At 45.0% G+C, this 25,566-nt stretch overlaps 1 protein-coding gene across 4 annotated transcripts in view; it reads right to left on the reverse strand.

Moving 5' to 3' along the window:
* The window catches only part of ADCK1 (aarF domain containing kinase 1), a 121,370-nt gene extending 100,109 nt beyond the window's left edge, over positions 1-21,261 (reverse strand). For 3 of the 4 annotated variants that reach the window (XM_046009749.1, XM_046009751.1, XM_046009747.1), the window contains exons 1-3: positions 20,962-21,139; positions 12,225-12,370; positions 9,104-9,187 (exon numbers count right to left, since the gene is read on the reverse strand). In XM_046009749.1, the coding sequence (XP_045865705.1) occupies positions 9,104-9,187; positions 12,225-12,359 (219 nt within the window). In that variant the 5' untranslated portion in view covers positions 12,360-12,370; positions 20,962-21,139. Of the gene's footprint in view, positions 1-9,103; positions 9,188-12,224; positions 12,371-20,961; positions 21,140-21,206 lie in introns of those variants that run through there. The other variant, XM_046009748.1, reaches the window with a different exon arrangement.
* Between the last annotated feature and the right edge of the window lie 4,305 nt (positions 21,262-25,566).

Raw genomic sequence — 25,566 nt, forward strand, 5'->3', positions numbered from 1 at the left:
AAAATTCTCACCAAAATTCTAGCGAATAGGATGCAACAGTATATTCAAAGGATTATTCCCCACGACCAAGTGGGATTTATTCCTGGGCTACAAGGTTGGTTCAACACCCGCAAATCAATCGATGTGATACAATACATTAATAAGAGAAAGAACAAGAACCATATGATACTCAATAGATGCTGAAAAAGCATTTGACAAAGTACAGCATCCCTTCCTGATCAAAACTCTTCAAAGTGTAGGCATAGAGGGTACATACCTCAATATCATCAAAGCCATCTATGAAAAACCCACAGTGAATATCATTCTCAGTGGGGAAAAATTGAAATCTTTTCCCCTAAGGTCAAGAACATGGCAGGGATGTCCACTATCACCACTGCTTTTCAACATAGAACTAGAAGTCCTATCCTCACCAATCAGACAACAAAAAGATATAAAAGCTATCTGAACCAGAAGAAGAAGTCAAAGTCTCACTCTTTACAGATGATATGATACTTTCTGTGGAAAACCCAAAAGACTCCACTCCAAAACTGCTAGAACTCAAACAGGAATTCAGTAAAGTGTCAGGATATAAAATCAATGTACAGAAATCAGTTGCATTTCTATACACCAATAGCAAGACAAAAGAAAGAAAAATTAAGGAGTCAATCCCATTTACAATTGCACCCCAACCCAGAAGATACCTAGGAATAAGCCTAACCAAAAAGGCAAAGAATCTGTACTCAGAAAACTATAAAATACTCATGAAAGAAACTGAGGAAGACACAAAGAAATGGAAAAACATTCCCTGGTCATGGATTGGAAGAACAAATATTGTGAAAATGTCTATGCTACCTAAAGCAATCCATACATTTAATGCAATCCCTATCAAAATACCATCAATTTTTTATAGAAATGGAATAAATAATCCTAAAATTTATATGGAACCAGAAAAGACCCCAAATAGCCAGAGGAACATTGAAAAAGAAAGCCAAAGTTGGTGGCATCACAATTCCAGACATCAAGCTCTATTACAAAGCTGTCATCATCAAGACAGTATGGTACCAGCTCAAAAACAGACACATAGATCAATGGAACAGAATAGAGAGCCCAGAAATAGACCCTCACCTCTATGGTCAACTAATCTTCGACAAAGCAGGAAAGAATGTCCAGTGGAAAAAAGACAGTGTCTTCAACAAATGGTGTTGGGAAAATTGGACAGCCACATGCAGAAGAACAAAACTGGACCATTTCCTTACACCACACAGAAAAATAGACTCAAAATGGATGAAAGACTTCAATGTGAAAGAGGAATCCATCAAAATCCCTGAGGAGAATGTAGGCAGCAACCTCTTCGACCTCAGTCACAGCAACTTCTTCCTAGAAGCATCGCCAAAGGCAAGGGAAGCAAGGGCAAAAATGAACTATTGGGACTTCATCAAGATCAAAAGCTTTTGCACAGCAAAGCAAACAGTCAACAAAACCAAAAGACAACTGACAGAACTGGAGAAGATATTTGCAAATGTCATATCAGATAAAGGGCTAGTATCCAAAAATCTATGAAGAACTTATCAAACTCAACACCCAAAGAACAAATAATCCAATCAAGAAATGAGCAGAGGACATGAACAGACATTTCTGCAAAGAAGACATCCAGATGGCCAACAGACACATGAAAAAGTGCTCAACATTACTCGGCATCAGGGAAATACAAATCAAAACCACAATAAGGAACCACCTCACACCAGTCAGAATGGCTTAAATTAACAAGTCAGGAAAAAATAGATGTTGGTGAGGATGTGGAGAAAGGGGAACACCTACAGTGTTGGTGGGAATGCAAGCTGGTGCAGCCACTCTGGAAAACAGCATGGAGGTTCCTCAAAAAGTTGAAAATAGAGCTACCCTAGGACCCAGCAATTGCACTACTGGGTATTTACCCTAAAGATACAAATGTAGGATATGAAGGGGCACATGCACCCGAATGTTTATAGCAGCAATGTCCACAATAGCCAAACTATGGAAAGAACTTAGATGTCCATCAACAGATGAATAGATAAAGAGATGCAATCCCTATCCTATACAATGGAATACTATGCAGCCATCAAAAGAAAATGAAATCTTGCCATTTGCAATGACATGGATAAAACTAGAGGGTATTACGCTGACTGAAATAAGTCAATCAGAGAAAGACGATGATCATATGATATGCCTGATATGAGAAATTTGAGAGACAGGGTGGGGGGTTTGGCAGGTAGGGAAGGAAAAAAATGAAGCAGGATGGGATCGGAAGGGAGACAAACCATTACAGACTGTTAATCTCACAAAACAAACTGAGGGTTGCTGGGGGGAGGGTGGTTGGGTTATGGACATTGGGGAGGGTATGTGATATGGTGAGTGCTGAGAAATATATAAGCCTGACAATTCACAGACCTATACCCCTGGAGCAATAATACATTATATGTTAATAAAAATAATTAATTAAGAAATAAAATAAAATCTATAAAGAAAAAAAAAATCCCAACAACCCTATAGACCTCCAGTTTCATCTGTACGAAGCCTGAGCTAGCTGGTGCCAAAGAGGTGTTTCTCAAGGTCAATAGCATAAATATAAAGAGTCATCACCCCACCTAAGTCCCTTATTCTACTCCTCTAATCAATATCCTTTTCCCCCAAAACACCCTACCATATGCCATATACCTGCATTCTAAAGGTTGACAATCGACGACCCTTCTCTCTAAACGCAGATTTTAGTAAGGTTGAAATTGTTACACATACTCAAGCCCGAAGTAGCCCATGTCCCTAAACAAGGTCAGGTATAAACATTAGCAGAATTTAATGGGCACAAACAGTTCTTACAACAAAATTACCGCTGCTTCCCATGTGCAGGTGAGTATTGCAGGTGAACATCCCATCTCTGTTTTATGGGAGCCCCATAGAGGTGTAATGTTCCTGATCTCTCTCTTCTCTCTTGCTCCCTATGGGAGAAGGAGTCACCAATCAGACTGGTGAGTTGGTGAGAAGAAACAGATCATGCTCAGCCCATCGTGCTCAGTCCACTGCTGCCTCTCACCTCCCTTTTGGGATCAGCAGTTCCAGAGGACGATGGTGCTCCATTCCTTCCTGCCCTAATAGGCAGCACCCCTCGCCCCGGTAAGAGGCTTGTTCTGCCACATCTATGTTGTGTAGGTAAGTCTAGCAAATTCAGGAGTGACGTACAATAAGCCCGCTGGCTCACAGACCCGAGACACAAGCTCCAACTCAGCATTTATCAGTAATACAGCTGACATTCTGAGCTCTTCTTGGCAGACACCTGCATCTCCTTGGTTCTGCTTCTCAGACAAGGAGGAGCAGAGTATTAATCACCACCTCTTCAAGCCCAAGTAGTAAGGACTAGCGTAACTAATACGAGCACACACATACGGCTGACCTGACACATCTGACACCATAAGAGTCCCGCGACCTACTCAGAAACAAGCTATGGGATTCAACTCAAAAGCTTCCTGGTCATAGCAGCAGTTGAGAACCCTCCTATATTCGGATTCTGATTATGAAAGGAAAAGGCACCCGCGATCTCTCTCTCTCTCCCTCCCTAGACACACTTTCTCTCTCTCATGCTTCTGCTCATCGTATGAGAGAGTAGATGCTCAAAAAGTTTTCAGTGACTGATGACTTTACACCAGGGCATTCTTATTCACTGAAGCCTTAACAAAACTTCACCCAAGAACTTGCCATGGCTCCCTACTACCTCTGGTATAAACCTTGGCCTCTCGTCCCTCTGTGACCTAGCTCTAATTCTCTTTGCCAGTATTCATCTTCACTCACCCATACCCTAGTCCCCAGTAACAATGAACTAATCTGTTTCTTATAGACAATCCCCAAAATTTTACCCATCAACCTCAATCAAAATCACCTGTCCCCAGTGTTACAAGTTTCAATCTCACCCACCTTTCCAAACCCAGCTCAAATACCCCCTTAACTTATTCAGTCTCACCCAGATTGGGCCACTCCCTCTGCTCCTATATGCCTCAAAGGTCTTAACTATTTTAGGGTATACTAGTTGAACAAGTAAGTAAATATACTGTAGATAAAGAGAGGTGGGTTTCTCACTGTCAGAGAAATAAGTTATACATAAGGAATGGGAGAGAGCTAAAATTCTGTGATGTTATATGGGAGTTGGAGATATCAGTATGAACTCATGGTTTCTTCATAGATAGGTGTGTGTGTTCACACACATATATACACACATACAGAAATATACACACTTATCTCCTAGCTTTGTCTCCTGGAGGGCCTAGAAACAATGGCACTCCCATAGCAATAAGCACATCTAGCCCCAACATCTTGGTTTCTAAATACCCTCTTCCAATAAAAAGAACCAAGACTCCTTGGGGAAGTGATTGATTCCAGGGCTGCAGAAAGGAAAATATATGAGGAGTCTGGGGATTAGAAAATTAAGATAGTGGGACACCTGGGTGGCACAGCTGGTTGAGGGTCCGACTCTTAGTTTCTGCTCAGGTTGTGATCTCAGGGTTGTGAGATACAGCCCCACACTGGGCTCCACGTTTGGCATGGAGTCTGCTTAGGATTCCCTCTCCCTCTCCTTCTGCCCTTTCTCCCATGTGTGCACCCATTAACTTGCTTGCACTCTCTCTCTCTTTCTCTAAAGTGAATAAATAAATCCTATTTAAAAAAAAGAAGAAGAAAGTTAAGATAGTGTTCAAAAAAGAATGGACACAGAAATCAACCTGAAGGAGTTCCCAATGCCAAAATTAGAATAATTTAAACAATAAAAATAATGATGGTTTTGGATTATAACCCATAGAATAATATAAATATCCATGAGTTCATACTGATAAAAATAATTAAATAAACAACTGAAAGAGAAGGGACAGCTCTTCCTTACATGAGAATTCCAGTTAACAAATATAGAAATAAGGAAAACAGAAAATCGTTAACTTGTTCATTAAAATGATAAGGAGTCATTGAGGCAAAACTTGTGCCTCTGGATCTCCTCTCTGGCTGCATTAAATAATCCCCAGTGTTTAGTTAAACAAAGCTGCTCATCTCTGTTCTGCAGATTCAGCTGGGACAAAGGCTATTGCCACCACTTTACAGATAGGATAGTACAGGTGTTTGATGGTAGACCAGAAGCCTGGCAGACCAAAAGCCTACAAGTCAACTCAGCACCATGCAAACCTCTCATCACCCTGTTTAGGTCTTGGAATTTCTCAATTTCATTTCTTTCCTTAAATTACTAGACCTTCTGTGATTTATCAGAACCTTAACTGAGCTTCAAGATCCAGCACACTTCTCTTATGGTCCCCAGTGTATCAGGATTCATTTGATTGCAAGTAACAGAAAACTGATCTCAAATCATCTGAAGCAAAAGAAGAATTTCCTGGTACATATAACTGGAAAGTCCAAAGGGGCTTCAGGCTCAGCAAGATCTAGGGACTCAAATGACCCTTCTCTCTACAATACTCCATTCACAGACAGGCTTTCCCCTCATGATAGCAAGAGGGTTGCCAGCAGCTTTTAAGTCAATACCCTGTACTGGCAGCTAATGCAGCAGAAAAGGCAGTGTCCTATGCAGGACACCCCCAAAAGTCCTAACCAACACTGGCTCAAGTGCCCGTCCCTGAATCAATCTCTAGGGCGAAAGGAACGAACTCCATCGATAGCCTAAGTCATGTGGCCACTCTTGGAGCTGAGGGTAGGGTGAGCCTCTCTCAAACCCTGGGATGAGTACATAAGATATTGGTGGCTCCCTGAAGGAAGTTTTAGATGCTACTACCCAAAACGTGAGCGGCTCTTGAGCTGAAAAATTAACGTATGTCTACGATACCAGAGCCCCTTGGTCAGAATCAGCTCAGCCCTGCCTCCTCCAGCCCCATCCGGACATCTTTACCAGCTGTGACTTCCTCCTGCCTTGTGCACAGGCTGGTCCACACCTGTCGCCTCTGATTATAAGCATCCTAGACACCCAGAGTCTGGTTCTTCAAAGTACTGGGGCCTCAGCACATCCCCTCAGCTGCCCAGCAAAGTGCCACTGAGGCCCCAGAGAACACTCCTTGTCTTTGTTTCCCATCCCCCACAATGTGAAGCTGAGTCACCAAGATACAAGGCGGCCGAGCACCAACCTTGAAAGTACTTCTCTAAGTCACTGTCTCTTGCTCTAGCATACTCCGGGACCTGGGACGCTGGCTTGACAGTGAGATAATTATGTTTTACCCTTCACTCATTCCTTTATCAGTCACGAAGACGAGAAGAGATAAGTGTTCCAACAGAAGAACACACTCCGGCAGTATTTGCTCCAGCTCTTCAGTGCCTGCCAGCTCCCCTTCCCAGCCACAAGTCCCAGGGACCAGCCTCCAGCCTTGTTATCTGTGTCAGCTATCCTCCTGTCAAACAGCAGCCTGCACTTTCCTTCCTGCATCCCCCAAAGCCGTCAACTTCCCTGGGGGTTGCTGGTGCCTTACACGTGAGGGCCACTGTCTGCATGTCACCCATCCCCTGTCTGCTCTGCAGGGAGCTTGTCTCCCTGCCCGGCCTGCACCTCTGTGCAGAATGTCGCTCTGGTCAGCTCTAAGGCCCACAGCACTGGTTAGATGGAGAAAGAGGGGCGGGGAACAGCAGGGGGTGGGCACCAAGTCTCAGAGCCCCGGCTTTGAGATCTTCCAACACAAACTAACATTTCATTCATTCATTTGCTCAGCAAACCTTTATTCAGGACCTACTGTGTCCTGGGTACTTCTGTAGGTGCTGCAGACGTGGAGACAAGTGTCTGTCCTCACGGAGCATCTTTCTTGGTAGACATCAGACTGATTTTGTTTGTAAAGATTTTATTTATTTATTTATTTATTTGGCAGAGAGAGAGAGAGAGAGTACAAGCAGGGGGAGCAGCAGACAGAGGGGGAGGGAGAAGCAGGCCTCCCACTAATCAAGGAGCCCAACTCAGGACTCGATCCCAGGACTCTGGGATCATGACCTGAGCCAAAGGCAGACACTTAACCGACTGAGCCACCCAGGCGCCCAACATCTGACTGATTCCTGATACCTACTTCACACTCATACTTTACAACACAAATGTCTCAGATATTATCTATATAATCCCCAGCATGTGGCAGAGCCAACTGTACTCTACAGGTGAGGAGAATGGTAGCTCCAAAGGCTAAATGACCATCCCAAAGACAGAGTACAAATTCAGGTCTTCAGCGTGCAAAACTTGCACCTCCCAAGGAAGGACCTAGCCGGGTGCAGCCTGAAACAGACATTAAGTCAATTCAGTCCTAGGCATCATCACTAGAGGCAGAAAATACAAAAAAGATGACCCCATCCCTGATCTAAAGGAATCTATAGTGTAAAGTGAAAGGAAGACATGTAAGCAGTTATCATCTGCGGTAGGAATAAAGAAGTCTGACTACATTCCAGTGGGAAGATGTCTCCGGAAGGACATACAGGACACACTGATCACTTCCAGGCTGGAACAATGGGCACCTGAGGCACAAGGAGAGGAGGATCATTCTGCATGTTCAAATGTGACATACTTCGAATTGCATGCCATGTTGATCTACTTCCCATTAAATGATGCTTTGAGGATGTGATTGGTCTCACTCTACAGGGTAAAGGATCTGCTTTCTTCAACAAGAAAATAGCTCAAAAAATAGGAGGGAAGGGAAATACTATAGATTTGAGAAGATTTTGGTTGATGTTTCCTAATGCAATACATGCTCCTCGTTTAGGTCCAGAACGTAACACACTAACTTTAAAAAGACATTTTTGGGATTAGGGATATTTGAGTATGAACTAGCTATTAGAAGTTATTAAGGAAATACCGTTAATTTTGTTAGATATGATGATGGTACGGAAATTTTTTGTTGTTTTGGGGGGTTTTGTTTTTAGATTATATTTATTTATTTGACAAAGAGAGACACAAGAGAGGGAACATGAGATGCAAGAGGGGAGTAGGAGAGGGAGAAGCAGGCTTCCCACCAGGCAGGGACCCCAATGCAGGGCTCAATCCCAGGATCCTGGGATCATGACCTGAGCTGAAGGCAGACACTTAACAACTGAGCCACCAGGCGCCCTTGGAAGTTTTTTTAAGGTACTTCTTTATTAGAGATACAGACTGAAGTATTTACAGATAAAATAATATGATGCCTGAAGTTTGCTTTTAAATATTTGAGCAAAAATAAATAAATGAATTAAAAATGCATGAATGAATAAAGGGGCAAATGGATAATACAAGACTGACGACATGTTGATCATGTCTGAAGCCGGATGACGATTCCATAAGGGTTCATTATACTTTTCTCTCTACTCTTGTTAATGGTTGAAATTTCTATAATGAAAAGTTTAAATAAAAATTCTAAAATTAATTATCCCATCCACCAAGAATGATTGAGAAGGAAAACATCACAGAGGAGAGGTATTTGAGCTGAGGCCAAAAGGATGACTAGAAATTTTCTAAGGGGCCAAGGGCATTCCAGGCTGAGCAAAGATATACAGATCTATCCTAAACCTCTCCTTGGAGGAAACAAAAGTATCTACACTTGACCCCAAACTCAACTTATATCCAAAAAAAGACACCCTCTTGCTTGATGCCCCAACTCATCTAGCTGTAGCATCAAAATCAACTGACCTATTCCAAGTGAGGAAAGAGGGTGCAGGGTGGACGGCTCCCCTCAGAGGCCTAGCAAGGAGCCCCAGTGTAGCCTTGAGAGGACAGGAAAGCAATTAACCTCTTTCAATTGGGTTTTGCCTGACAAAGCACTTCGGAAGCCAACTGAGTTATCTCAGGAACAGAGCCTTCATCACTCCTGAGTCATCCCAGACACCTTGTGCTCCCCAGAAACACACACCAGCCTTCCCGACAGTGCCTTGTCAATTAATGACCTCAGTACCATGGGATCCAGCTTGATGGAGGCTGGGCAGCCTAGCCCGTCAGCACAAAAACACCTCCAATGAGGAGACAGTCCTCCCCTCCTTGCTCCCAAGCCCCCAGCGCCAATCCCTTCACAGCCCACTGCCGACCCCCAGGTGCACGCAAGACGCTTGCGAGCTCTGCAGCTACTTCAGGACTTAGCTGGTCCTGGCCTGGCTCAGATGGGTCCCCCGGACTCCTTACCTTGGATCGAAGCTGCAAGTACTCCTCAGAACCATAGGGGACACTCCTCAGGGAGGTGAGATAGTCGTAACTGATGACAGCTGTCTGTGAACCAAGGAAAAGAAAGGCTTAGCGCCTGGGCATCAAATATTGCTCCTCGCCCCCTCCCCCACCACCTGCAGCTGCACGCCCCTGACACAGGCAGTATGTCTAGAGAAGTAGACAACCTCTCCCCTAAGATGCTTCCCCCCCCCCCCCCCCCGCAGATCTTAGCCTGGCTGCCTTCTTCCTGTCAATCAGGGCTCTGCACAAATGTCCCCTCTGCAGAGAGCCCCAGTCTAAGGTTGCCCCACCTGCCAGCAACTCTCAATTATTTATCATAATGACATTATCATACCCAAAATTACCTTGCTCGTTTGTTTCCTTATATATGGACTATTCTCTCTGCTAGAATATCAGCTCTACAAACACGGACCCTTGTCCTTCCCATTCATCACTGTAGCCCTAGCACCATCTTACTGTGCCAGACACAAAGGTAAATGCTCAGTAAAGACGAGCTGAATGAACGCTGTTGGATAAACTTAGCATCATAAATAAACATCGTTTTATATTTATGTTGCACTGACAGCCTGAGTTTTGATTCTGGGACCCTTGGCCAAAAGCCCTGAAGAAGTCCCCATATCCACATCCCCATATCCATATCCCACATCCTGAATCAGAGAATCACAGGTTTCCAGATATCGCAGACATGGAGGAAGCTGGAGGACTATCCAGGCCAAACCTTCCCTTCTAGAACTGAGCAACTGAGGTCCTTAGAAGCTAAGGGACTTACAAGGTTGTTACCAAGAAAAGTCTATCATCTTGTTTACACCCCCAAAACTTTACTCCACTCAACATAATGGTGTTAAACACCAACTACAAGCAAGAGCTGGCCACTGAACAAGGCACAAGGCCAATCAGGACCAGAGCCCTGGCTTTAAAGAAGCCACAGCCTAGTGACTGGTGTGTAAAGCACTGGCAAATACTTTCCTCCCTCATTTCCAGTTCAAGTTGGCCCTTGAACATGGGTTAGAACTGTGCGGGTCCATTCACACATGGCTTTGGGGGTTTTTTGGTTAAACTGCAGTACAGTACTATAAATGTATTTTCTCTTCCTGATGATTTTCTTAATAACCTTTCCTTTTCTCTGGCTTACTTTATTGTAAGAATATACATACGACATGCAAACAATGTGTTAATGAACTCTTCACGGTATCTGAAAGGCTTCTGGTCAATAGTACGCTATCAGTCCTCAAGGTTTTGGGGAGTCCAAAGTTGACTGCATGGGAACTGACACCCTAACCTCTGCGTAATTCAAGGGTTAACTATATTCAAATCCCTAAGGTTCCATTAATGTCCGCTTCCCTTAGGGCACTCATCCTGACTCCCAGCCTACAGGTCTCACTCCTGTGTCTGAGGTCCCCTAGCAGTGGTCCCCTGAGTCACACATCTTGACCCAATCCACGGTTTTTTTTGTTTTTGTTTTTTTTAAGATTTATTTATTTGACAGATAGAGATTACAAGTAGGCAGAGAGGCAGGCAGAGAGAGAGAGAGAGGAGGAAGCGGGCTCCCAGCCAAGCAGAGAGCCCGATGCGGGGCTCGATCCCAGGACCCTGGGATCATGACCTGAGCCGAAGGCAGAGGCTTTAACCCGCTGAGCCACCCAGGCGCCCCCCAATCCACGTCTTTAGAGTGATTGTTTTCTGACCCACTCATGTGAGCACTCCTCAGTCATAAGATCCTTCAGAGCTGGGTCGAGGAGGGACAGTTCATTCTACCTCTCAAAGCACGTAAGACAATGCTGGGCCGCCAAAAGGCCCTCAGTAAACACTCAGGAATCATTTTCTATCCCATGGCCTGTTTATCTATTTGTCTGTCTGGGTTCTATAACTAGCACAGGAGAAGACTTCACAACACTGAGTATTAAGGAAACAAACAGACAACAACTCAAACAGAGCGTGCCTCAGAGTCTATCCACACCAAGGGGAAGCAAGGACGAGCTCATCCTGCAGCAGACAAAAGGCAGAGAGAGAGCACAGAGGCCTGTGGCCCTCTGCCCACCAGTGAGGCAGTTACACGTGCATGTCCGGGAGAGTGGCTCTCAGCAGCATCAAGAGGCCACGATCGCAGTGGAAGGATGCTCCCGGGCCACAGAGAAAACCTCTAATGACAAAATATTCAACTCAGATTCTCTGTTAGTTCAGGGGCTGGAGGGGATCCTCAAAAATCTTCCAAGGCCCAGGTGCTCTGAGTCTGGGCCCTGCCTCAGGAACCATGCACACTAGCTCACGGGAGAGAAACCAGGTTTCCTGATAGAATTTCATCAAAGCTGGTGAGCCTTTCCATATGCATTGGCTGAGGAGTACCGGCCCAGGTCTGTCACTAAAATATGATACAGAATCTAAAATGTAAAGGCTTGGGTGCCTGGGTGGCTCAGGGGGTTAAGCCTCTGCCTTCGGCTCAGGTCATGATCTCAGGGTCCTGGAATTGAGCCCCGCATTGGGCTCTCTGCTCAGCAGGGACCCTATTTCCCCTCTCTCTCTGGCTGCCTCTCTGCCTACTTGTGATCGCTCTCTTTCTCTCTCTCTCTCTCTCTCTCTCTCTGTGTGTCAAATAATAAATAAGGGCACTTGGATGGCTCAGTTGGTTCAGCAACTACCTTAGGCTCAGGTCATGATCCTAGAGTCCCAGGATTGAGTCCTGGGGCTCCCAGTTCTGTGGGGAGTCTGCTTCTCCCCCTGACCTTCTCCCCTCTCATGCTCTCTCTCACTCTCTCTCTCAAATAAATAAATAAAATCTTTAAAAAAAAGTTTCTTAAAAAATAAATAAATAAAATCTTTTTTAAAATAAATAAATGAATAAATAAATAAAATGTAAAGGCTTCACAACAGAGACCGTGTGCAATCCCATTCTACTGGGATTTGGTAGGACCTGGGGAGGGGGCCCTACGAGAATAGAGATACAGAAGGGCACACAGCCATGCCTGTTCAAAGCTTGGCACACGTAAGAGTGTTACACATGTACCTCCGCATCTGCTGTCTGTATGAACACCTGCGGGTAACAGTGCAGTCCCTCGGCCACCTGACAATGAGAAAAACCTACCGTGGCAACTGCTCGGCCCACCCTGACAGCACCAAAGTCATTAGGATCCAAGTACTTGTTACTGTAAAGGTAGAAGCCCGAGGCAGCCAGAGCCGCGCCAGTCCACGAAGCAAGCTTGAGCGCCTTTCTAACCATGTTCCCAGACCCTGCAGAAGGAAAGGAGACAACAAGGGATAGCTGAATCCCACAGTTAGTCGGACCAGGGTTCAAATTCAGGCTCTGCCGCTTATAAGATTATAGGATCTTGGGTCATTTTCTTAATCTTGCTGATCTCTGTTTCCTCACTCGTAACACAGGATGATACTTACGTCAAAAGTTATTGGGAGGGGCACCTGGGTGGCTCAGTGGGCTAAAGCCCACCCTGGTCATGAGCCCAGGGTCCTGGGATCGAGCCCCACATCTGGCTCTCTGCTCAGCAGGGGAGCCTGCTTCCCTTCCTCTCTCTCTGCCTGCCTCTCTGCCTACTTGTGATCTCTGTCAAATAAACAAATAAAATATTTTTTTAAAAAAGTAACTGGGAAAAAATGAAATTGTATATATAAAACACTTAGCAGAGTACTGGGCACAAGTCAACTCTCAAAGTCATTACTCCTCGAGGAAACAAAACAGAGTTCTTGCCCATGTGGTGCTTCCGCTCTAGATGGGACGACAGGTCCACAGCACACAGACATATTAGAATAGTAGCAGGTATGAAGTTCAGAGAAGAAAATCAAAGGGGGTAAGAGGAGGGATGACACGTATGCGACAAAAATGCTGTTTTAAAGGAATTTTTTTTTTAAGATTTTATTTATTTATTTGACAGAGAGAGATCACAAGTAGGCAGAGAGGCAGGCAGAGAGAGTGAGAGGGAAGCAGGCCCCCTGCCGAGCAGAGAGCCCGACGCGGGACTCGATCCCAGGACCCCGAGATCATGACCCGAGCCGAAGGCAGCGACTTAAACCACTGATAGGGAATGTGGCAGAGCACGCTCACCCTCGTTACTTGTAACTATTACTTTATCACCATGCACACACAGATGTCATTTGCCTTCTGTGCCCGGTCATTTGGCTTCCGTGCCCAGGTCAGAAGTGCTCAGTCCGCAGCCAAAACAGGGAGCTCCCTGAAGGCACACGCCATGACTTATTCCGCTGACTACTCCGCAAGTAGGGATTCAACGTCCACCTGCTGATTTGGTCTGTTGAACCAGAAGCACTCCCAGTCAGTGGGATCAAGTGGGCTCAGGGCTCTCTGATGGCCTTCCTCACCCTACTTGTACTAGCTCAGTCCACCAGGTGGACCGTTGGAGCTTCTGGGGGCCACTGTACCCAACAGGCTGTTTCCCCTTCAGTTTCTGGGAACTCTGTATCAGACTAAACTCCCTGACGATGGCTGCAGGCAGCAGGGAAGAAGTCCCATCCAGAAGCGAGCCACCAAACTAACCACATGTGCAAACCCGTACAGAGGGAGAAGGAAGATTCAGGTCGCCCCTTCTTGCTTCTGCCCTGGACGTAGCCTGTGACCAGCCCCTCCCTGCTCTGTGCCTGTTTCCCCCTCATGGGAAACTAATGCTACAGACAGCCTTGTCTTCATTTTCTTCAAAATCTGTTTGAACTCATGCCTCACAGGATAGCCGTGGATTTTTCTTAAGTATTCACAGGTACATCTTTTCTCCATTCTTCTACTTTCAACTTACATTTTATACTACTTCTCTAAACAACATATAGTTGATTTTCTTTTGCTTGCATTTAATATAACTTGTGAATGTAGATTTAATTTTACTATCTTCCATCTCAAAAATGCAGATCTCTTACACCACATTAACAAAATGAAGGATAAAAATCACATAATCAGGGACGCCTGGGTGGCTTAGTGGGTTAAGCCCCTGCCTTCGGCTCAGGCCATGATCCTGGGATCAAGCCCCAAATCGGGCTCTCTGCTCAGCAGGGAGCCTGCTTCCCCCTCTCTCTGCCTGCCTCTCTGCCTACTTGTGATCTTGGTCTGTCAAATAAATAAAGTCTTTTTTAAAAAATCACATAATCATCTCAACAGATGTAGAAAAAGGATTTAACAAAATTCCACACCCATTTCTGATTAAAAACTCTCAACAAAGTAGGGACAGGGAAATACACCTCAACATAATAAAGACCATATGTGACAAGCCCACAGCTAACACCATACTTATTGTTGAAAGGCAGGGAGCTTTTCTAACATTAGGAACAGGACAAGTATTATTCAGCATAGTACTGGAAGCCCTAGCCAGAGCAATAGACAAGAAAAAGAGGTAAAAGCCAATCAGATTGGAAAGGAAGACGTAAAACTATCACTATTTGCAGTGGATATTACATACAAAAACCCTGAACAATCCACCAAAAAACTGTTAGAATAAACCAATTCAATAAAGTTGTAGGATACAAAATCAGCATGCAAAAACCTGTTCTGTTTCTGTACACTAATAGTGAATAAGCAGAAAGAGAAATTAAGAAAACAATCCCATTTATAATTACATTGAAAATAAAAAGCTAAGAATAAATTTAACCAAGGAGGGGAAAGACCTGTACACTGAAAATTATGAGACATTAATGAAGAAATTAAAGACACCAATAAATGGAAAGATATTCTGTCTTCATGGATTGGAAGAATATTGTAAAATTTCCAAATTACTCAAAGCAGTCTACAAATTCAATGAAGTCCCTATCAAAATCCCAATGGCATTTTTTCACAGAAATAGAACAATTTGTAGGGAACCACAAAAGACACAGAATAGTCAAAGAAATCTTGAGAAAGAACAAAGCTGCAAGTATCATGATCTCTGATTATACTACATTACAAAACTGTAGTAATCAAAACGGTATGGCAGTGGTATAAAAATAGACACAGAGATCACTGAATTCCAGCAGAGAGTCCAGAAATAAACCCATACACATATGGGCAATTAATTTACGACAAAAGAGCCAAGAACATACACGGGGGAAAGGACTGTCTTTTCAATAAATGGTGATAAACATTTATTAAAAAGATAAACAAAATCTTTTTTAAAAAATTATTTATTTGTTTGACAGAGAGACAGAGAGAGAGGGAATACAAGCAGGGAGAGTGTGAGAGGGAGAAGCAGGCTTCCCACTGAGCAGGGAGTCCAATGCGAAGCTCGATCCCAGGACCCTAGGATCATGACCTGAGCTGAAGACAGATGTTTAACAACTGAGCCACCCAGGCGCCCCATAATGGGTGATTTTTATGCAAGCTAAAATTTGAGAACCATTCTTCTAAATATTTTCTTTTTAATAAAGAGGCTGCATATGTTCAAATCCATCAGTGAAACCATGCCCAAAAAACAAGCCTCCAACTTGATCATACCTACTCTCAACCCCAGGGGTCTGCAATTACCCTACAAAGTGTGACTCCAAACAATTATTTTTAAAGAAATCATGTAGGAAACTCATTTGTTCCCCTAAACACGAATACTCTAGCCCAGCTCCTGGGTACAGTTCCTAACTCTGCAAGAAAGGGGTTTGTAAATAAAAGGAAATTAAGGGGCGCCTGGGTGGCTCAGTGGGTTAAAGCCTCTGCCTTCGGCTCAGGTCATGATCCCAGGGTCCTGGGATCAAGCCCCACATCAGGCTCTCTGCTCAGCGGGGAGCCTGCTTCCTCCTCTCTCTCTGCCTGCCTCTCTGCCTACTTGTGATCTCTGTCTGTCAAATAAATAAAAAAAAATCTTTAAAAAAAAAAAAGGAAATTAAAACCTTGCTTTGTAGAATAGGCTTTATTTTCTTTATAATCTTTTTTTTTAATATTCTCTTTATTTATTAAAACCTCCCTATCCCTGCATCATTCTGCCAGCTTTTTATTTTTTTTTTTTTTCTGCTGACATTTTAATAAGCCAAGAGTTCCTTCCAAACAAGAACAGGCACTCTAGCAGGCCTGGGTTTGGGCCCCTACACTTACTTCCCAACTGGGTAAGCAGGCAAATTGCTAATTCTCTCTGACTCTTGTGACCTTGTCTATAAAATGGGGATGGTGACAACAGTGTCTACTGGATGTGGTGGTGAGGGATGAGGAAAGCATGCAAAATGTATAGCCAGGTGCCACCTACACAGTACAAAGACAGTACTAACTGCTATTACTACCACTACTCATCTCTTATTATAATTATTATTATTATGACTGTTATTATTTCCTCTCCCAATGCCATGCTTTGGTAAAGCACCTTATTGACTCCCCTGCCTGTCAGCTTCTGGAGGACTCCTGCAGGCCTCCCTTCTTACATCCTGGCAGGCCCCCACCTAACCTCCTCTGCTTTCGGCTCAGGACATGATCTCAGGGTCCTGGGATCGAGCCCCGCATCAAGCTCTCTGTTCGGTGGGAAGCCTGCTTCTGTCTCTCTCTCTGCCTGCCTCTCTGCCTACTTGTAATCTGTCTCTGTCAAATAAATAAAAATAAAATAAAAGATTATCAGTGCAAGAGGGTCCATGAGAGGTGATCCAGGAACTGTCCCCATGGGGCCTTGAGAGAAGCCCACATTAAAAAGGTCATATGGAACCACTGGGGGCCAGGAACTCAGCCTCTGGAGTCAGGAAGAATCCGGCTCTACCGCTCACCAGCTGTATGGCCTTGAGCAAGTCACAGCCTCCTGGGGCCTCCCACGTCATTATCTACAAAAGGAAGTCCCTGACAGTACTTCCATCCTAGGGTTACTAGGAGCATTAAATGAGATGCTGCTTTAACATAATGCCAAACATTTCTGCAAATAAGACTTCTACTCCTTACTGTTATTTTAAACTTTGTTTCTTCTTCCCAGAAGCACTGATGTAGAAACAGCTGATGGAGAACTCTTAGCACCTGGGAGACCAGGATTTGGCACAACCCCGTACAATTAATAAACTGAGGGAGGAAGGCCACCCTATCTTGCCCGAACAGCCCAACCATTCCCCACTCCAAAACCATTTCCCTACATCCCCTCTGACTTTTACTCTCCACCCAGGTCGTCATCACCCCAACCTTCATGTGCACGCATATTACCCCACAACCCCTCCACCGATGAAAACTTCCAAATTCTCTAGCAAGGCATTCAAGACCCACCCAAACTTGCTAGCTTCATCTCCCAAATACCTCTCCACTCTCAACCACCCCCCACCCCCACCCAAGCCCTCTGTGAAGCCTTCTGAGCCAGCCACTTAGAATGAGTTGTTTGCTCCTATCTGGTCTTATTATGCGCTGCTTTTTTCTCTAAGGATCCGGTCCTGTATCTGCCTGTTCTATTACATGTGAAGGGCAGAATTTGTTAACATATCATATAGTTAATTAATAAGTCTGCTAACATACATGATTGAATGATAAAAGAGTACACTTATCCCCCATCTATCCTCAACATGGAAACTTCAGCCCAATTATGTATTCCCCTGCTCTCAACTCTCTAATGCCGCCCATCTCACTCAGATGAAGAACCCAGACATTGGCCTACAAAGGGCAGCCCCAGACAATATACAAAATGATGGGTATGGCTAGAAGTGGCCCAGTGGCTAGAGTCTGCCAAACCTGCCTTAGCACAGTAGGTGCCCCAAAAGTATCTGCTGAATGAATCAAGGGAGAAATGGTACCCCATGAGGCTGCGCTGAGCCAGTACCAACACAGGTCCCCAGGTGAGAATCACCCCAGGGCTGTCAGTTGGATGCCATCCTCCCCCAGCTACCCCCAGCACCACCTCCCAGCTCTTGCCTCTTTTAAACCCCATCTGCCTCATGCTCCATCCCCCAGGCCTGTCCCTGTGGGCAATGAGGCCACCCCTAGCCTTGAGATCACCCACCCTGGGAGGGGAAGCCTCAGCCAAGCAGACACGATTCCCAAGACCCGGTTTTCATGCAAATGTCCTCAGTAATAAAAGAGGTGCAAATTGAAAAACATAAAATAGATGATATAGGAGCCAAAGTATGTCGAAATAGATTGGAGCTGGAGTTTTCCATAAGGTGTCAGTGAGTCTTTAACATGCAAATGAGTCGCTTCCCTCCGGGTATTTTAAAAGACCCTGTCAGCCGTGAAATATGTCTGTCGGTGAAAAACACCTTTCATTATTAAACCCTTTGCTAATGAATCGCCTCCCCTGTCCTGTTTACTTGTCTGACTTTCACCTGAGTTGTCTCTCCCAGGAGCACACACTTTGGGGGAGGGGATGGGAGCTTGAGGACACGGAGACCCTGACACCTCCACATCGGATAACAATATTAGCAAAAACCAACCTTTACAAAGCCCTTTGCTCTCATTTATCTCTTTAGATACTGAACACAGCCCAGGAAGATGAAACAAATATTATTATCATCCGCAGGCATAAATAAGGAAAGGAAGGAGCACAGGGGTGAGATTTTTCCCAGGTGACTCAGTAGTAAACAGCAGCATTAAAGCTTGAGCCTGTCTACGGCACATGACCTCCTTCATGGACTTGCAACGCTCTGTTCACCAGTGTTTTTACCACGGTTCACAGGTAACCGTGTCAGTCACTGTGGGCAGCAACTTCGATTTCTGACTCTCTACCAGGCCCAAACAATGGCAGCATGTAGAAGACATGAAAATCAACACAGCAGACTGTCAATCAAAGCACCCCACCAGAAACGACCCATTCCAGTCCAGGAACCTTAGGAGAGCTGTGTTATCGTCAACTCTATCAGAAGAATGGAATTCATCTTGCTGGGCCATAAAGGAATAACCCAGCAGGTAATAAACCGAGGCAAAAGGGAAGTACAGAAAGATCTACAAATGGGAAGCTGATGGTCGAATGAAATGTCCAATCCCTGGACACAACTAAATGGGGAACCAAGCACTTACTGTTTGTGGTGGGTCAAGAGTGGCTAGGCCTATCAGTTACCACCCACCCGCAGCCCCCTCCCCATGCCACATCCCAGGACAAGAAGCAGGGAATCACTCTTCCCTGCTTGGTGCACAAGTGAGAATGACCAGAAAAAAAGCACTTTGGCTCTAATTGCATCAATCCCAAAAGTGACCACAGCCTCCTCCCATTTCCTAAAGAGGCTACTAGAGGACTTGAGCATTATTTCTTCTGTCTGCTCCCAAGACTGGAAAAGACCCAATGAGAGGATCAGGTTTTCAGGGAAACCTGAAAATGTTTCATGATGTGGCTAAACAGCAAACAAGGTAGAGGGTACCATCATGCCTCAAGTCTGGAAAGATCCAGAGTCAAAGCCCAGGGACCACAGCGTTGGCCTGATTCAGGTTTCTAACCTGCCCTACCACCAATGATGAGGTCCAAATGTAATGATACTTCCTTCCCTAGGGTTTGACGTCCAGAAGGTGATTGAATCAATATTGATTAAATAAAGAAATCCCTAGGCACCTGGGGGGCTCAGTGGGTCAATCTTCTTAACCTCTGCCTTCGGCTCAGGTCATGATCTCAGGGTCCTGGGATCGAGCCCCACATCAGGCTTTCTGCTCAGTGAGAGCCTGCTTCCCTTCCCCCTCCACACTCCTGCCTGCCTCCCTGCCTACTTGTGATCTCTGTGTGTCAAATAAATAAATAAAATCTTTTAAAAATAAATAAATAAAGGAATCCCTGGCTGAGACCAGGGTCCCAGAGCAGACAGGGAAAATAAATCTCACCCAGGCAAGGAATAGAAATTCTCCATTCGGTTCATCCTGGGAAAGTGGGGAATCAGGGAGAACAGTGGAAAACCAACACAGAGAGCACGTGGCAGGTAAGAGGTGGGTCACTGGAATGCCTCTGACACACGAATCTAAACCCAGGAGATTTGGTGAGTGAGTTGGGGGCCAGGGGGCTGAGCAGGGAGTGGGGGGATGGATGCCAGAAGCAAGCACTATTCTTATCTTTAGGTCCCCTTTCTCTCAAGAAAATGTATATACCAAGAAGGAACAAAATGCAAGCTCTCCCAGCAGAGGTCAAATCTTACATCTGAGGGCCAAGCCAATGATGACACAATAGAACATGATGTAATCCAGGAAAAATGACACAAGCATAGACTTCGTGAAAATCTGTATATACAATAACGTAGGGGCAAATTAACAGTGTGCACGGTCATCTGCACATGTTTACCCAACTACAGAAAGTTAAACTGGCAAACAAAGGCCCATAATCTGGTGTGAAGAAAAAGTTGGTGCTTAAGTTCACAGGACTTTTTTCCTACAAAGCAGAAGTACTCAAAAGCATGTCCCCTGCAGCCTCTCGATCTCCCACGAGCATGCTAGAAATGCAAATTCTTGCTTCCCACCCCTGAGCTGGTGAATCAGAAACTTTGGGGATGGGGTCCAGCATTCCGTGTGGTTTAACAAGCCCTCCAGGGAATTCTGATGCAGTTTGAGAACCTGTGCAATAAGAAAATGCTTAAAGAAAACATATGAAGGCACAGAGAAGTCAAATTCACTTTCAACTCCGCAAATACCTCTTGAGCACCCAGTAAGTGCCAATTATCATGGACGGGACCAATAAATACTTGTTGAATTGGTTGACTTCCTACCTAGTAGGAAGTAAACGCCACTTAACCTGGGGACAGAGCTGTGCTAGGTGTCTCCCAGAGGCTGCTCTCCACACACAGCACGTTTATAGGGAGAACTGGAAGTGCAGGGCACCGCAAGGTGCGGACGATCCGGAGCGCTCTGGGGCACGCCGGGAGTCCAGGCGGCGCCCCCAGCTCTCGTCCAGACCACGTCAGGCCCGCGCTGCCGGCGCCTCGGAGCCCGTAGACCGCCTAGGGAGAAGCCGCCTGGGAAAGCCACCTGATACCCCCTCATCCAGCCCTACCTACGTGCCAGAGCGTGCCACCCAACTAGCCAGTCCCCGCTTCCGCCCACTGCCGAGCGGAGCTGGAGAGTCCCCGCAGAGGACCGCCCCTGCCGGTCACGTGGCCAGGCACGGACCCCGGTGACAAGGTCGCAGGCCGGGAATTCCCTCCCCACGGCCCGATCAGAGGCAAGCTTTGGGCGCGTCTACACCGCCTCCCCGGCGCTTCACCCGCGGTGCAGCCCCGGCGCGCCTGCCCTACTCACCCAAGGAATGCCGAGACGTGGCGCCAGGTTCCACGCCGCACGCGGGTGACGGGGTTCGCAGGGACTTTGCTCTCCACCACCCTCTGATTGCGCCTAATGAAGCGGAGGCGCCGCGTGGCCTGCCGGGACTTGTAGTTCGTGGTTCCCTAAACCGCGGGAGCCGGGAGCCTGCATTTCGCCTGGCTTCCCCACGGAGGAATCCGAGGAGTCAAGACACTTTACCTGGCCACCTGGGTGGCTCAGTGCGTTAAGCCAAACCCTTCAGCTCAGGTCATGATCTCAGGATGCTGGGACAGAGCCCCGCGTCAGCTCTCTGCTCAGCAGGGAGCCTGCTTCCCCCTCTCTCTCTGCCTGCCTCTCTGCCTACTTGTGATCTCTGTCTGTCAAATAAATAAATAAAATATTTTTTTAAAAAAAGAAAAGAAAAGAAAAAAGACACCTTACTTATCAGATGGCCTTGTTTCATGCCCAGCTGCGGACCCATAGTCTTCCTGAAAACTTGTGTTCAACAGTCTTAACGACGGAGGCGTAGTAGATTCGTGTTTCAGTGAAGGATGGAGATGTGAGTTTGTGTATTTTTTTATTTTATTTTATTTTATTTATTTGACAGGGAGAGAGAGAAATCACAAGTAGGCAGAGAAGCAGGCAGAGAGAGAGGGGAAAGCAGGCTCCCCGCCAAGTAGAGAGCCCGACACGGGGCTTGATTCCAGGACCCTGAGATCATGACCTGAGCCGAAAGCAGAGGCTTAACCCACTGAGCCACCCAGGTGCCCCAAGGGTTTGTGTATTTTAAATAACGTTTTAGAACAAGTAGGCAAGGAAGACTTTTACTGACAGTTGCTCAATAGTGAGAATGTGCTGCTTAATCTTCGTTATCTTTGGCCCCCATTCGTTCATTCATTGATTTGTTTTGCATGTTTATAAGATGTACTTTGGAGACATTCATCAGATATGCATTCATTTCACAAATATGTCTTGAGCTACTTCCTGGGGGAGCAGAGTTGGGGCGGGGGTGGGGCAGAATTCATCTATCCATGCAATACAATTTCAGTCAAAGTTCCAACAGGATTTTTTCTGGACTATCACAGGCTAATCTAAAATTTATATGCAAAAACAAAGGGTAAAGCATTGTCACTCCTGAAGGAGAGTAATATGTTTCAAAGACTTGGGCTTTCGTAAATCAATTTTATTATAATGATGTAAAAATTAAGGCCATTTGGTATTTATTAGTATAAAGATAACCAGAGTGGGGGAAAGAAATCAGCTTAGAGAACCCAGAAACAGATCCAGGCATATGTGGTATCTTGTTATATGACAGATCCCAGATATATGATCTATACTGCCAGATTATAGGTCAATTTTTATTTTATTTTTTTTAAAGATTTTATTTATTTGACAGAGAGAAATCACAAGAGAGGCAGGCAGAGAGAGAGGAAGGGAAGCAGGCTCTCCGCTGAGCAGAGAGCCCGATGTGGGACTCGATCCCAGGACCCTGAGATCATGACCTGAGCCGAAGGCAGCGGCTTAACCCACTGAGTCACCCAGGCGCCCCTATAGGTCAATTTTTAAAGACACATCATTCAGTATATGAGCTGGAACAACTAGTTATCTATTGGATCCCTCATTCACCCCACAGGTAGACTTGCAAGGGGAAAAACAAAATCAAAAATTTTAAAAGAAAATAGAGGAAAACATCTTGTGATCTCGGGGTAGGGTTTATTAAATGACACAAGCACAAACTATATACAAACCTTTGATAAATTTGGGCTGCATTAAATTCAATAACTTTTCTTCATCGAAGGGCATGAAAAGACAAACCACAGACTAAGACAACCGATGCATAGAGACAGCAGTAGTGTAGAATTGCCTAACACAGTCCCTGCTGTCTCAAGTTTGTGGTGTATACGTGCTGCGATAGGAACATAAATAATTTTCAAGCAGTGTAAGAAGTGTGAGCTGAAGTTATGAACAAAGTGGTTTAGGAACACAAAGAAGGGAACAGTAATTTTGCCCAGGAGAGTCTGAAATGCTCCATAAACTAAGAACTGACTTAGAGGGGCGCCTGGGTGGCTCAGTGGGTTAAGCCGCTGCCTTCGGCTCAGGTCATGATCTCAGGGTCCTGGGATCGAGCCCCGCATCGGGCTCTCTGCTCGGCAGGGAGTCTGCTTCCCTCTCTCTCTCTCTCTCTGCCTGCCTCTCTAAAAAAAAAAAAAAAAAAAAAAAAAAAAAGAACTGACTTAGAGGCTGGGAATTAAAGGTTGAATAGGGGCTCCCTGGAGAAGGTTGTTTGCATCAAAAAAATCATATTAAAAAGCATAAAGATGCAGTAAAATACAGTAAAACAGAGAAAGGATATTTAAGTTAAAATGGGAAGTTTAAAACCAGAAAGAAGACAGAATAAATATATTAAATACTTAAGATGGTTACTCTAACTGCACCCAAAGTTTAACCATGAAAATGTTAGTAGCAGGCTAGCTGTTACCCTGAGGAATAGAAATGGGGGAGGAGGGGCGCCTGGGTGGCTCAGTGGGTTAAGCCTCTGCCTTCAGCTCAGGTCATGATCTCAGGGTCCTGGGATCGAGCCCCGTATCGGGCTCTCTGCTTGGCAGGGAGCCTGCTTCCTCCCCTCTCTGGCTGCTGCTCTGCCTACTTGTAATCTCTCTCTTTCTGTAAAAAAGAAAAAAAAAATTAAAAAAAAAAAGAAATGGGGGAGGAGGGTTAGAGAACTTTCAGTTTACTCCCTGTGACCTTTTATAATATTTGAATTTTTTTACAATAAATGTGTGTATAACTTTTATAATTAAAATTTAATTATTTAAACATTTTTTAAATTTTTAAATTTGTAAGCCTTCAAGTTCAATATGGTATGCTGAGTACACTCATTTAAGTCCACTCCTTCCTAAAATCCCATGAAAATGACAGAAAAGGAATTTAAAAAAAAAAAAGCATAACACTGAAAGGGAACAAATGAAGAGACAACAGCAGATAAGAAAAATCAAAAAAAAAAAAAAAAATGTGGGAAGCTCCAACGGCAAATGAGGCACTTACAGAAAAGCCCCAGAAGTTCTTATTTTAGAGTCTAGTCTGGGATCGGACCTCCATAATCCTTAGAAAGCTCCCTCAGTGATTTTAATGGGCAGCTTAGTGGAAAAGCTCTCTTTTGGACAGAGAGGCAGTTCATGTAGTGAAAGAGTGGAAAAGGAGGCAGTTCATGTAGTGAAAAGCTGGTGAATTGAAAGCAGTGGTTCTGAGGTGGGTTAGAATCACCTAGAGAGCTTTAACAGCCCTCCTGGGGGTGCACAGTCGGTTAAGTACCTGACTTTGGCTCAGGTCCTGATCTCAGGGTCCTGGGATTGAGCCCTGTGTTGGGCTCCTGGCTCAGAGAGGGAGTCTGCTTGTTCCTCTGCCTCTCTCCCCACGCACACACAAAGACACACGCGTGGTCGCTCTCTCATTCTCTTTCAAATAAATGAATAAAATCTTTAAAACATTGACAACAACCATCCTCCTGGGCCACACCCTAGCCCTTTTAAGTCATTTCTGGGGGCAGGACCCAGGTGTGACGATTTTGTAGAGCTCCCCAGAGGGTTTCAATGTCAGTGCAAGGTTAGACACCCCTGATATAGAGTTAGAGAGTCTTGTTTCAACTGTGTGACTTAAAATAAGTTGTATGCAATGGATGAATCACTAAATTCTACCCCTGAAACTAATAATACAGTAAATGTTAATAAAAATTAATTTTTAAAAGCAAATTTGCTAATTTGGCAAAGCTTGAACTTCCTTCTTGATTTACCAATGATAAAATGGTAATTTCCTTCTTGATAAAAGGTATTAACTATTATCAGTCCTACCTATCTCAGAGTTTCTTGTGAGGATCAGGAGAGATGGGGTGTGTTCTTTGGAAACTGGATATTGCTCTGAAGACATGTCCCATCACACTTAGAAGAAAATCTAAACTCTTCACCCAACTCACGCAGCTCCCCCAGACCTGTTCCTACTTCCTCTGTCTCTAGCCTCATTTCCCACCTTCTCTCCCCCAGCTCATGCCACTCCAGCCCAACAAGCTTCCTATCTGTTCCTCCACCTGCCAAACTGGCTGCTGCTAAGAGGCCCTTACACTTGCTGTTCCCCCATAATTTCAAAGGTCTACTCCATCCCAGCAATCTGTTCTCTGTTCCAATGTGACCCCTCCAGAGAGGCCATCCCTGACTACTCTCATCTAACCACCACCATCCACCACATTCCCTGAGGCACACTCTGTCCTCTTACACTGCTTTATTGTTGTAACACTCATCAGTATTTGAAATTATATTATTCATTTGTTTAGATGTCTAAACAAATTTATCTGTCTCCTCCACTA

This window comes from Meles meles, chromosome 6, assembly GCF_922984935.1.
Source record: "Meles meles chromosome 6, mMelMel3.1 paternal haplotype, whole genome shotgun sequence".
NCBI classification, from domain to species: Eukaryota; Metazoa; Chordata; class Mammalia; order Carnivora; family Mustelidae; genus Meles; species Meles meles.